At 55.2% G+C, this 11,967-nt stretch overlaps 1 protein-coding gene across 3 annotated transcripts; it reads right to left on the bottom strand.

Moving 5' to 3' along the window:
- Window positions 1-37: 37 nt before the first annotated feature.
- Window positions 38-11,750, bottom strand: ATPAF2 (ATP synthase mitochondrial F1 complex assembly factor 2). Of its 3 annotated transcripts, none has more exons than NM_001075623.1 (8): window positions 11,463-11,679; window positions 6,158-6,202; window positions 5,765-5,910; window positions 4,959-5,056; window positions 3,542-3,622; window positions 1,731-1,843; window positions 1,236-1,351; window positions 38-515 (listed from the first exon to the last, which is right to left on the bottom strand). In NM_001075623.1, the coding sequence occupies exons 1-8, from the start codon at window positions 11,593-11,595 to the stop codon at window positions 378-380; spliced, it is 870 nt and encodes a 289-aa protein (NP_001069091.1). In that variant the 5' UTR covers window positions 11,596-11,679; the 3' UTR covers window positions 38-377. The 3 variants fall into 3 exon arrangements, with proteins under 3 accessions (NP_001069091.1, XP_059733955.1, XP_059733954.1); XM_059877972.1 differs by lacking the exon at window positions 11,463-11,679 and adding an exon at window positions 8,598-11,326; XM_059877971.1 differs by lacking the exon at window positions 6,158-6,202 and having other exon boundaries at window positions 11,463-11,750.
- Window positions 11,751-11,967: the final 217 nt, after the last annotated feature.

Raw genomic sequence — 11,967 nt, 5'->3', positions numbered from 1 at the left:
CTTGCCCAGGCTTTTAACCCAGAAACAACAAAGACTGTTTTCTGTTTTCAAAAGTAAATCACTTTGCTAAAACAGTAGGAACAAACAGAAACAGACAGCTTCACTTTAAAAGTTTGATTAAAAACCAGGGGAAAAAAAAGTTTGAGGGCCACTAAGACCTCCGAGACAAGAAAGTCCTGCTGGGCAGTGAGTGGACACTGGTCAGCAGGGTGGCCTCCGGGACCCAGACAAGATAGTAGGAACAAGACAAGTGGCAGCTCCTCTCACTTGCAGGCGGAGAAATGTTCGGTATAACCAGTCGCTGGTACTCGCGCGCTGGCTCAGCCCACGCTGGCCTCCGCTGGCCACAGCATCTCCATCTCAGGCTGAGGCTGGTGTCACCCCTGCAGCAGCTTGTGCTTGACAGCCGTGCTCTCGGAGCAGAGATGCACGAAGAGGGTGCCGGCGGCCGTGCGTGCCCGCAGCTCCTGCAGCTCGTAGTCGTGGGCCCACTCAATGTTGCCCCACTTCTGGATCTGTGGAGAGGACGGGACAGGCTGCAGGGTGACTGCCAGAGCCACAACCACCCACGGCTGCGGAGAGGAGGCATGCAGGGGAGCGGCAGGTGAGAATGGAGGCCTGGCCTGCCCACCCTGACACTTGGGATCTGCCTGCATTCTGGGTGTCCAGAATATCTGAAGAGCGTTTTATACTCAAGAGAACTGTGTGTTGGGGAGAAAGTGAAGTTCAGAGAACGACGGCCCCGCTTGGGTCCTGCAGCCAAGGACAGAGCCCAGACCAGAAGGCAGGCTTCCTGCTCCTGCTGCCCGCCCCTGCCCCCACCCAGCCGGCTCTGACACCATAGTCGCTGGCTCTCTCGTGACACAAACCAGCTTCTCCCCCTGGCATTTTTCCAAGCAGATAACTAGACCAACTTGGGAAAAACTGTCATTACAAAAGGCTTTTCATCATGCTAGGAGTCAATTTGTAATAGCAATTAACCTTCTGAGGCTGGAGAAGTAACAAAGGAACTGCAGAGAACACGGTGATTCTGAGTTAAAAAAATACCAACGGCAGAGCAGCCAAGCCTTGTTCATTCTGAGCCACTACATCAGACATGGACTCGAAGCAGCCTCGGTGACCACAGTGTGCCAGTCTCGTGTCCAGGCTTAGCCTCCGTGAGCACACAGGTGGCCCCAGGGCATCTGGGGGCCACCCTGAGCCTCCACCGCAGTGGGGCCCCACCTCCGCCTCACCTGGTACTCCTCCTCCAGGCGCGACAGCAGGACAGCCTGCTCCACCGTCAGGCGCAGGTCCGTCAGGCCCAAGGTCAGCACCAGGGACTTGAGCTGGGTCACCACAAACTCAATCCCTATGGGGACACAGCCAGGTTGGCCCAAGGGTCCTGCTATGTGCAGGGAGCCACCAGGTGGGGTGCCAGCCCCTCCACCTTCTCAGGAGCCTCTGCTCTCCTCAGGAGTCCCTCCTCTGCCCCTGCCTGGGTAGGCACCAGACCCGGCTCTGCCCGTCAGAGCGAGCACTCCACCCCTGTGACTATAGCTGGGACAGGAGGACTGGAATGGAGGCTCCTGAAGAGGAGACAGCCACGTCCTCCTGGGAGGGGTGAGCCTGCCAGTCCATGAACCAGGTGACAGCGTCTTCCCCGCCAACCCAGTGCTCTGGCGATCCTGGGCTCTGCACACCATGCCCATCATGCCCACCCTCCATGGCCCACAGGAAACACCACGCACCCTGCAGGGCCCACATGTTGTAAGAGGCCAGGTGGCTGACCAGCACCTCCCGAGTCCGGGCGGGGATGCTGGGCCCCGTGATGCTGGTGGAAGAGCCGATCTCCACGCCGTATCTAGAAGAAAGAGGCCCCGCGTGAGTCTGTCCAGCTGCACAGCCCTGCTTCCGGCCAGAAGCAAAGCCCCAGCCTGCCCAGCACACACAGGCCCCACTGGGGGTTCTGGGAGCCACTGCCGTCAGGCCTCCTGACCTATAACCTTCTGCCCCTTAGGAGCAGAGGACAGATCAATTATGCATGAAGCTAGGGCTGGCAAGTCAGGAAGCAGGGGCCACAGGCAGCTCCTGAAACTCGAACTCATTGGCATGAAGGTCCATCAGAGCTGTGGGCTGCCTGCTTTTCAGAAGGAAGTCTTCACGTGTGAATCATAAAAGGCTTCTTTCAAATACTGTTTTCCTTACAACGGTATTTGCATATATCCTGTGGTTTACTCACTAAGTCATGTCTGATTCTTGTAACCCCACAGACTGTACCCTGACAGATTTCTCTGTCCATGTCCATGGGATTCTCCAGGCAAGAACACTGGAATGGGTTGCCATTTCCTCCTCCGGTGGATCTTCCCCACCCAGGGATCGAACCTGGGTCTCTTGCACTGTAGGCAGATCCTTTACCGACTAAGCCACAATCCTGTATCAGTCAATCACTTTTTCACATGTTTATTAATAAGCCTCCATCACACACACAAGGCACTGTCCCAGAGGACATGAGCTGGCTTCAAAAACAAAACTTTCAAGAACAATCATAGCTATGTAAAATGCAGGAAAAACATAATGAAATGAAAGCAATTTTTGTAATTTTCTTTCGTATATCACTGATCTTTCTCATTGGTTTAGAAACACTCTTCCTGAAGCTTCTCATAGTACAAATGAAACACAGGAAGGGGCCACATTTTCCTGTTATCTATTAATATTATGGGTGAGAAATCTTAACTGCCACCAAAAGCGGACAACTTCGTACCACAGCAAAAACCTGCAGGCAGCGAGCTCATGTCTCACGTCACTGAACTCCCCAGTGAAACAGCATCGCATCCTCACGGTTCTCTCGTGGCGTCCAGTTGTCAGGTTTTACCTGATCCTTCAGTGCACTGGCTCCACCTCTTACTACAAAACCAGAGGATGCCAACACATCATGGGTGCAGAAAATGTGTACAGATGAAAAATGCTACGTCCAAACCACTCCAAGTGTGCAAGCTTACAGAATACCAAGGTCGGAGAGCCCAGGCTAGGAGCCCTTCCCAACAACCCTGGGATGAAATAAACCTGACCTAACCCCGCTCACATCACTGGTCTGTCTACTCTGCACAAGTGTCTTCCTGGGAAGGAAGCCACTGGGCCTCACCAGTCCCTGGACTGGCCCTCCACAAGGCCCTGCCCAGACTGTCCTCCATGTGTGTCCACGTCACACACCTGGCTCTGTGACTCAGCCGCAGAGCAACTGTGACATCGAGCAGGGTGGGAGTGGCCAGTGGAGGCACCACTGTGTGCCCAGCAGTGTGCAGCACTCCGTGTACTCCTCATGACACCCAGGGAGGCAGGGGTCACGAGCCCCACACACAGAAAGGGAAGCTCAGAGGAATCAGGTCACCAGCCCAAAGTCGCACAGCCAATGGGGCAGAAGCACTCAGCTGCAACCACCCCCAAGGGGGCCTGTACTGTCCAAGTCCTCTGGTGCCCCGAACTCAGAATGTCGACCAGCTCAGGGCCCTGGCTGTCCAGTGTGGCCCAGACCCCAGCTGCCGGGTGTGGGGCATCTCACCTTTTCTCGGCCCAGCTGATGACTGGGTCCCACTCATTCCTCTGCAGCTCCACCAGCGTCTCTGGTTCTTCCACCCTGTAGCTAATTCAGTGCAAAAGTGTCTCCATTAATAAACAAGTACAATTCTCTTGTCCAGTGACAGATACAGAAACGTGAAAGGCAACAGCAGAAAACCTCTCCACCACCACCCCTCCACCCCTGCCTTCCCCCTATATTAGCAAGGCTCTCTAAGAGTGGCCCAGGGCTCATCCAGGACCTGCTGGAAACCCACACCATCACAGGGCAGAGACCAGGAGCCTGCAGCTTCATAAGCCCTCCAAGGGTTCCCTGGACCCTTGACTTTGAGTCCCACTGTCCCAAACGTCCCTGGTTATTGACCAGTCAGGGCCCACAGAGCTGCCCAGTGCTGCTCGTTACACTACACTGTCCTGACTCGCACCCCTGGTCCTAGGATTCTGTGCCAGCTCATCACTGCATCCTGCAGTCCCCTCCTCTCCCAAGAGGCGGCAAGACCCAGCTGCCTGTACACCCCTTGTGAGCCTGCCTCCCTCCCAATTACAGATGCGGCTGCTGGTGGCCCTGCCTGATGCCACCTCAGGCCAGGCCACTGTTCTGACCAAGAGACAGAGCTAGGGTCAGCTGAGTTCAAGGGTGCCGGGGACAGGAACCCAACGGGTGAGCTCAGGGAGGCCAGGCTGGTGTGAGAGAGTGGCAGAGAGGCAGTGGGGGTGCAGAGGGATGGAGGGGGTGCTGCCCAATGGGGAGGAGTGGCCCTAGGGCAGAGGGAGGCTCCCATGGCTCTACTCTCTGAGCTGGGATGCTCCCAAGAAGACCCCCTCCCTGAGCTGGACTGGAAGGGCACCCTCCCTGTCATCAAACTGTCCCCAACACAGATGGCATAGACATTCCAACAGCAGCACCATGGCCTCTGCAGGGGCCCGCTCTGCCCCTCGCCCCGGAGCAGACTTCAAGTGCCACCTGGGTGGTAACCCCAGAGCATATGGGGGGCTCAATTGTTCCTTCCGCATCCAGTCAACACCCTAAGAACCTGGCTGCGAAAACAGCCAAGGAGGAGACCAGCTTCTGGATGCCAAGGACCATCTGCAGCCCAGCTGAGGAGTGATGACCATGCCTGTGAGAACATGCTAATGGTCAGAAGTGACCCCTGGGCCGTGGAGCCTGCGACAGCCACAGAGGCTAACAGCCCCTGCGTCCCAGGCCAGGGGGCAGCTGCCGGGCTATGGGAGGGCTGGTCCTGACACTGGTGCATCCGGCACGTCCTCTGTCCCGTGGTCTGCAGAGCAGTAGAGTACTGAGGAATCAGAGGGTCCACTGCCTCCTCCACGGAGACCACTCTGAGCAAAAGGCCCGAGGGACCTGCTGGGGCCCTGGGAAAGGCCGCCCACACATCCATTACCAGACGGTGTCGGTGTCCAAGAACTTCACGGCCGCCCGGATGAGCTGGTCCTTGTCCCGCTGGGTGGGGTTGTCCAGAGATGTGTTGCACAGTGTGGTCTGGATCAAAGGCACAGAGAGAAAGCCCATCAGCATCCTGAGGGCCTTGCCCAGGCCCTAGGAGGAATGAACTCCCTCAAGGTCTCAGGCTCTGTACCACCAGGCCCTGTGCTATTTTCCAGGAGATGCTACCACTATGACAGCAGTGATGTCTCAGAGCCATGGACACCCAGGCCCAGGGAGACCAGAGTCAGGAGACATGAATGAACTGCTGGATCCGGGCAAGTTGCTCATCACCCAGTTCCCTGAGGCTCAGACGGCAGGGGACAGAGCTGCCAGGCCAGGACAGCTTCTCTGGATTCTCCCTGTGGACTGCAGAGCCACTCTAAGGCTCCGTCTGCAGCCGTCACCCCTGCTCCCCCACAGTCCAGGGGAGGCTGGCTCACAGGCCTGAGGCCGAGGAGCCTGCCTGGGGCCTGGGTCCACGTGCCAGGAAACATGGACTCTCCACACATTGTCTCTTCCTGACCTAGACCACCACAGAGCACAAGAGCCAACCAAACAAAGCGTGGCTACTGCAGTGGAAAAGTGGCCAGGGAAGGACTTGTGTTCCAAGACTCTGGAAGAACCAGGCCCTGGGCTGGGGGTGGGGTGGGCTGTCTGCAGGGGGCCTCCCAGAGCCTTACTGGAATCAGGACAGGACCCCTACTTCTTCCCAGGGCCCCAGGAAGCCTGTGGTGGCCACAGGGGCAAGCTGTGACCTGTTACCAGGTGCATGGTGTACATCTTGATGGTGTCCTGCTGGGAGTCCCACTCAGTGGCCACAGCAATGGCCAGGGCCTCGCTGGGGACAGTGAAGAGCTTGCCTTGGGGTGTCCTCAGCTTCCTGTGGTCCAGGTTGATCTCGAAGCCACCTTGAAAGATCAAACGGAAAACCTCTCAGGTTGATAGGCAAAGTGGAGTGATCACCCCTATATTTAGCTACTTGATTTGATGCAAGATGCCCCAAGTCCCTTCGTGGGGAATGGCTTATAGAAACATACCCAACAAGAGCACTGGGACAAGCTCACCAAAGAGCTGGCTGGAGGTGAAAAGTGTCCCTCACCTCCCATTCACAGAAATAAACAAAAACAAGAGGCAGAGAAAATTCCAGACACTCACCTTCACCCTGTGAGATGCTGACATTCTGATAGAACCTTTTCCTTTCTGTGGGAAAGATTTTTCAAAAAGTGCAGTTAAAGGAGGAGTGGAGGCGCTCATGACCTCACTGCTGACACTGACACTGACCACCCAGACTTCCATGGCAGCGCCCAGTCTCCTCGCTCCACATGGTCAATAGCTACTGGGTAAAGCAGGGAAGGAGGAGCCACAGCCCCACCAGCTCCCAAGGACAGTGGCCGTGTCATGAAGCTGCAGCTTGCCTGACTCCAAGACTTCTCCAACGCCCCTCCACCCCCCCAGCACAACATACTTGAATCTACAGATGGTGTGACCACCAACATGATGAAGTATTACGATGGCAAAATTTACCACCTTTGTCTGAAATCACAACAGTACTTCTCTCATACTTTTGACCCAAATAGGAAGTTCCCACTGCCCACTTGCTTTATGTGCCAGCCTGGTCTCACTCAGACAGCAGGTAAGACCGAGTCCAGAGGCCCCTGCATCTGTTGGGAGACCTGGGTCAAGGCGTCCAGACTATGTCCAGCACGTTTTCCAGTGCCTGGTAGGGAAGCCAAGTCCAAGGCCATATCCGGCAGGAAGCAGAGGGCTGGGGTGGGGGGATCTGAAGACTCTGACCCATCTCTGGGGGAGATGGGCCCACCCACCAGCAGGAAGTGCCAGCAGAGCATTCTACACATGCCAATGGCTGGAGATGGGTCGAGAGACCTGGGGGTTGAGGGGCAGCTGGGGGTGGGGTGGGGGTGGCTGGAGGCAGAGATGGATGACAGAGCTTGAACCACACAAAGCTGCCGGGATAGCGAGGTCTCCCTTGAGGGGGTCTTCGTCCTCTGCCCACCTCCTCTGCCCTAGCCAGGCCACTTCTGCACCTGATCAGAGATGTCAGCCAGTGGGCTCAGGGCTCTGCTGGGGGAAGGAACAAACTTGCTGAGGACCAGCCCCCTCCCAGGGCAGGACTCAAAAGCCACCCTGCTCATGAGGTACGTCCTGTCTCATGGGACGACGGACACTAATCTAGGCGAACAATAAAGCAACCGTGGACGCCAGAGGACCAGACAAGCTGCAAACATGCACCGGGAAGGCTCGTCTCGTCTGGGCTAGAGGAAGACCTCCTCACAGCCAGATGGCACCCAAGAGCCGCAGGAGAGTGGGCAGGCCCACCTGCACTGGTGGCTTTCCAGGGCATGGGGGTGGGGAGTTTCCAGGAGAAGGAACCGTTCACAGGAAGGTGCTGGGCCTCAGAGAGCAGGTTTCAGAGCTAGGAAGGTGGTGGGCAGGGTGAGCCTGCAGTCACAGGGCAGAGGATGGCTGGAGAGGCCCAGATCTGGGGAGGACCCTGGCAGGTCACCGCAAGGAGGGCTGACAGAGTAGGGAGTCACATTAGGGGTTCACACAGGCGCGGAGAACAGGATCTGGAAAACTCAATTGGTGGAACCCACACTCCCCAATTTCAAAAGACAGAGGTTTTCTGCCGGGACCCTCCCAGGTCCAGGGTCTCATGAGACAAGTCATGAGACCAGGAGCCCGTGAAGCACCCACATGTTCAGTGATGAGGTGAGCTGACAGCAATGGAAACCCCATCGTTGGAGATGGGAGAGACAGGCTAGTCATACTGAACCCTTATTTTGAGCACAATCACTCCCTTTACAGAATATCTGTTTCTATGACAAAACCACACGTGGTACCTTTTAAATGGCAATTTTAAGGACTATGCAGATACAAAGAAATGCGAATGTGGAGAAGCACTGAATTTTAAAAGCTGGGCAACAGAAAACTGGATGTATAGGCAGAGAACGCTAACAAGCGGCTGTGAAGAGAGCACAAGTGGAAATTGACGTCCATGGGGCCCCTTTTCCCTGCAAGGTTGCTCCAATCCATATAAAGAAACAGGCGATTTTCTGTGTCACCTCCCCCGACACTCCTTGTCCTGTCCCAGGCTCCCTGGGCTAACTAGTGCTCTTTTCATCAGCCTCAATCTCTGGGCAGGCCTTTGCTCGGGACAGAACTGCAACCCCCACAATGCACCGCGAGCGGAGGCCGTGCCTCCTCCGAGCGGCGTGACAGCGGTCTCTTTCTAAACAGCGCCACCTGGCGGGCCTTACGCCTCACAGCTAGATTTTGACTGCCCACAATTCTGGGGCGGCTCTGGACTAACTGGGAGGGCCAAGTATATAAAAAACCCTCTCAACTCAATAATCAACAGACAAGTAACCCAACTTAGAAATGGTCAAAGCATCTGAATGGACACTTCTCCAAAGAAAATGCACAAGTGTCCAAAATGCACCTAAAAAGATGTTTTTTGACATCATTCATCCTCAGTTCAGTTGCTCAGTCGTGTCCGACTCTTTGTGACCCCATGAATCACAGCACGCCAGGCCTCCCTGTCCATCACCAACTCCCAAAGTTCACTCAAACTCACGTCCATCGACTCGGTGATGCCATCCAGCCATCTCATCCTCTGTCGTCCCCTTCTCCTCCTGCCCACAATCCCTTCCAGCATCAGAGTCTTTTCCAATGAGTCAACTCTTCACATGAGGTGGCCAAAGTACTGGAGTTTCAGCTTTAGCATCATTCCTTCCAAAGAACACCCAGGACTGATCTCCTTTAGAATGGACTGGTTGGATCTCCTTGCAGTCCAAGGGACTCTCAAGAGTCTTCTCCAACATCACAGTTCAAAAGCATCAATTCTTCGGCGCTCAGCTTTCTTCACAGTCCAACTCTCACATCCATACATGACTACTGGAAAAACCATAGCCTTGACTAGACGGACCTTTGTTGGCAAAGTAACGTCTCTGCTTTTAAATATGCTATCTAGGTTGGTCATAACTTTTATTCCAAGGTCATTCATCCTCAGGGAAATTCAAATGACAGTCCTTCACACCAGCTAGGAAGGCCATAGTCAGACAGACAGATGTCGGTAAGGGGGCAGAGAAACTGGGACCCTCACACACTGCTGGGGAAATGTAAAATGGCGCGACCACCTTGGAAAGTGGGGTGGCCAATCCTCAGAAAGTTAGTTAGCTACCATTTGATCCAGCAAGTCTACTCTTGCATGAGTGCTAAGTTGCTTTAGTTGTGTCCAACTCTTTGTGACCCTGTGGACTGCAGTCCACCAGGCTTTTCTGTCCATGGGATTCTCTAGCCAAGAATACTGGAGTGGGTTGCCATTCCCTTCTCCAGGGGATCTTCCTGACCCACAGATCGAAGCCGGGTCTCCTGCCTTGCAGGTGAATTCTTTAACACTGAGCCACTGGGGATGTCCTGTCTATTTTTAGGTTACTTCCTATGAGAAACGAAAATACATTCTCACACAAAAACCTGTATTCAAATGTTTACAAAGGCATTCAGAATAGTCAAATGATGAAAACCACCCAAATGTTCATCAATGAATGACTGGGTAAATAAGACACGGTGTGTCCCCAAAACTGAATATTACCAGTTATGAAAAAGAATGAAGTACCGACACGTGCTAACCCTAGGACGAACCTTGAATATACGCTAAATGGAGAAATGCCAGTCAAAAAAGACCACATTCCATTTATATGAAATGTCCAAAATAGGGAAATCTATAGATACAGATCTTTGGTGGCTCAGAGGTTAAAGTGTCTGCCTGCAATGCGGGAGACCCCGGTTCAATCCCTGGGTTGGGAAGATCCCCTGGAGAAGGAAATGGCAACCCACTCCAGTACTCTTGCCTGGAGAATCCCATGGAGGGAGGAGCCTGGTAGGCTACCATCCACAGGGTCACAAAGAGTCAGACACGACTAAGCGACTTCACTTCATAGATACAGAGAATGAAGTAGTGGTTGTCTAGGGCTGGAGGGATGGGGCGGGGGCGGGGTACTCAGAGTGGCAGCTAAAGGGTACAGGGATCCTTTGGGGTCATAAGAAGTTTCTAGAACTGATGGCAGCAGAACTCTGAGTATACTGTGTTTAATCGCTCAGTATGTCCGACTGCAACCCCATGGACTGTAACCCGCCAGGCTCCTCTGTCCATGGGGATTCTCCAGGCAAGAATACTGGAGTGGGTAGCCATGCCTTCCTCCAGGGGATCTTCCCAACCCAGGGATTGAACCCAGGTCTCCCGCAACGAGGGCGGATTCTTTACCACCTGAGCCACTAGGGACCATTAAACTGTACACGGTAAGTGAGTGAATTCTAAGTGCATCATCTCAGTAAAGCTGTTTAAAAATTCTTCAGGGCAAATGTATCTACCACAGCAATTACTATAAACGGGCCAGATGACTAAACACTTTTCCCCCAAACCGCTCTAGCATCCACAGCACGGTTGGCAAACATTTTCTGTAAAAAGCCAAAGTGTTTTAAGCTTTGCAGGCCATCCGGTGTCTGGCACAACCAGCCAACTCTGCACCGTAATGAAAACAGCCTTAGGTGTGTGTCAGTGAATGAGGGGGGCTGGGTTCCAGGAAAACTATTTACAAAAACAGGTGGCAGGCTGGCCTCCCTATCTATAGCATCTCCCTCAACCCAGCACAAGCTGTCTCTTTAGATGAGGCAGACACTGAGAAGCTAAACCACTTGTGCAGACAACAGACAACTTGTAAGCAGAGACTCCCAGCTTGGACTTCACCGGTGTACTTCTCAGCTGGACAGGCAGGCTCTCTGAAGACCTTTCTTCTCTATGCAGCTGATGGCTGGGACAGCTGGTAGGGGGCTGGAGGCCACACGGGCGTCCTCGGAACAGCTCCAACACCACAGTGACCTTTTCCTTACCCCCAACTTCAGCACAGTACTAATTGGCTGGAAAGAAAGCGTTACTGTCTTCACTCACTTAAAGTCAGTCCCACTCTTATCCCAAAATCTCTCCCTAGGAGTAACGAAAGATCCGCTACAGAAAGCCTCATCCGAGTCGGAAATGCAGGAAGAAGGCACGGGGTGTCAACTCCTTAGAAGAGGTGGCAGGTATTCTGGGAGGGCAGCAGGAGGCAGGGCCAGGACAGCTGCGGAGCAAGCGGCCGGGATGGATGACTTAAAGCCGGTCGCGGGGACACAGAAAGCAGCCTAGCAGACTGGCCTTTGCCCCGCAAACCTCTCAGAGTCTGCTTTGCGCCTCTGGCGCAATCCCGACCCAGAAGTCGAATTTCCCCGCCTGAAAACAAGGATGACCTCTGCTTCCCCAATGAAAGAGAGAAAAACCGCACCTGCCAAAGGAAACGACGCGAGTGTGCCCTGGAGCGATCCCTGCCCTCGCGGGGAACTTCCCTCCCGACGTGTGACGCTGCAAGGCCGACCCCTCAGCCTGCTCCGCCCTGGCCTCCCTCACCTGCCGGGGGCACGTAGGCCCGGATGGGGGTAGGGAGCTTTGGCCCCAGCCCCTCGGAGGCGGTGAGGCCACTTCGGGGCAGGTTCAGGAGGCGACGCCCCACGTCCCGCAGCCGAAGGCAGCGCCTCCACATCGCGCGGGGGCCTCAGAGAATGACCGCTGGAGACCAGAGCGCGGGGAACACGGAGCGGAGGGACCACACGCCGCGTGCTCAGACTCCACAAACCTCCTCACCGGTCGCCGGCACCCTCACTATCTCTGGGCGCCGCCATGTTGCGCACGACACTTGTAGCGCGCCGTCGCCGCGCGCCTCAGCGCACGCCGCAGCCAATCAGCATCACAAACGCCCCGGCCCAGCCCCCGCGCCGCTCCTCGGGAAAAAGACTACAAGTCCCAGAGGGCCTCGGCGCCGCCACGTGCTGTCCCCGCCCGCCAATGGGCGGAAGCGCCGAGCCAGCCTGCTCCCGCCCCCCAGCGCGCCCGAGCCAATCGGAAGGGGCGTGTG

Source organism: Bos taurus, chromosome 19, assembly GCF_002263795.3.
Source record: "Bos taurus isolate L1 Dominette 01449 registration number 42190680 breed Hereford chromosome 19, ARS-UCD2.0, whole genome shotgun sequence".
Taxonomy (NCBI): domain Eukaryota; kingdom Metazoa; phylum Chordata; class Mammalia; order Artiodactyla; family Bovidae; genus Bos; species Bos taurus.
This window is presented reverse-complemented; position numbering and strand designations above follow the sequence as displayed.

Coding starts and splice junctions, on each gene's coding strand:
- ATPAF2 (NM_001075623.1), bottom strand. CDS start 11,595: ATGTGGAGGCGCTGCCTTCGGCTGCGGGACGTGGGGCGTCGCCTCCTG. Junction 6,203..11,462: donor GGCCTACGTGCCCCCGGCAG/GTGAGGGAGGCC, acceptor TCTTTCCCACAG/AAAGGAAAAGGTTCTATCAG. Junction 516..1,235: donor GCCTGGAGGAGGAGTACCAG/GTGAGGCGGAGG, acceptor TCCTCTCCACAG/ATCCAGAAGTGGGGCAACAT.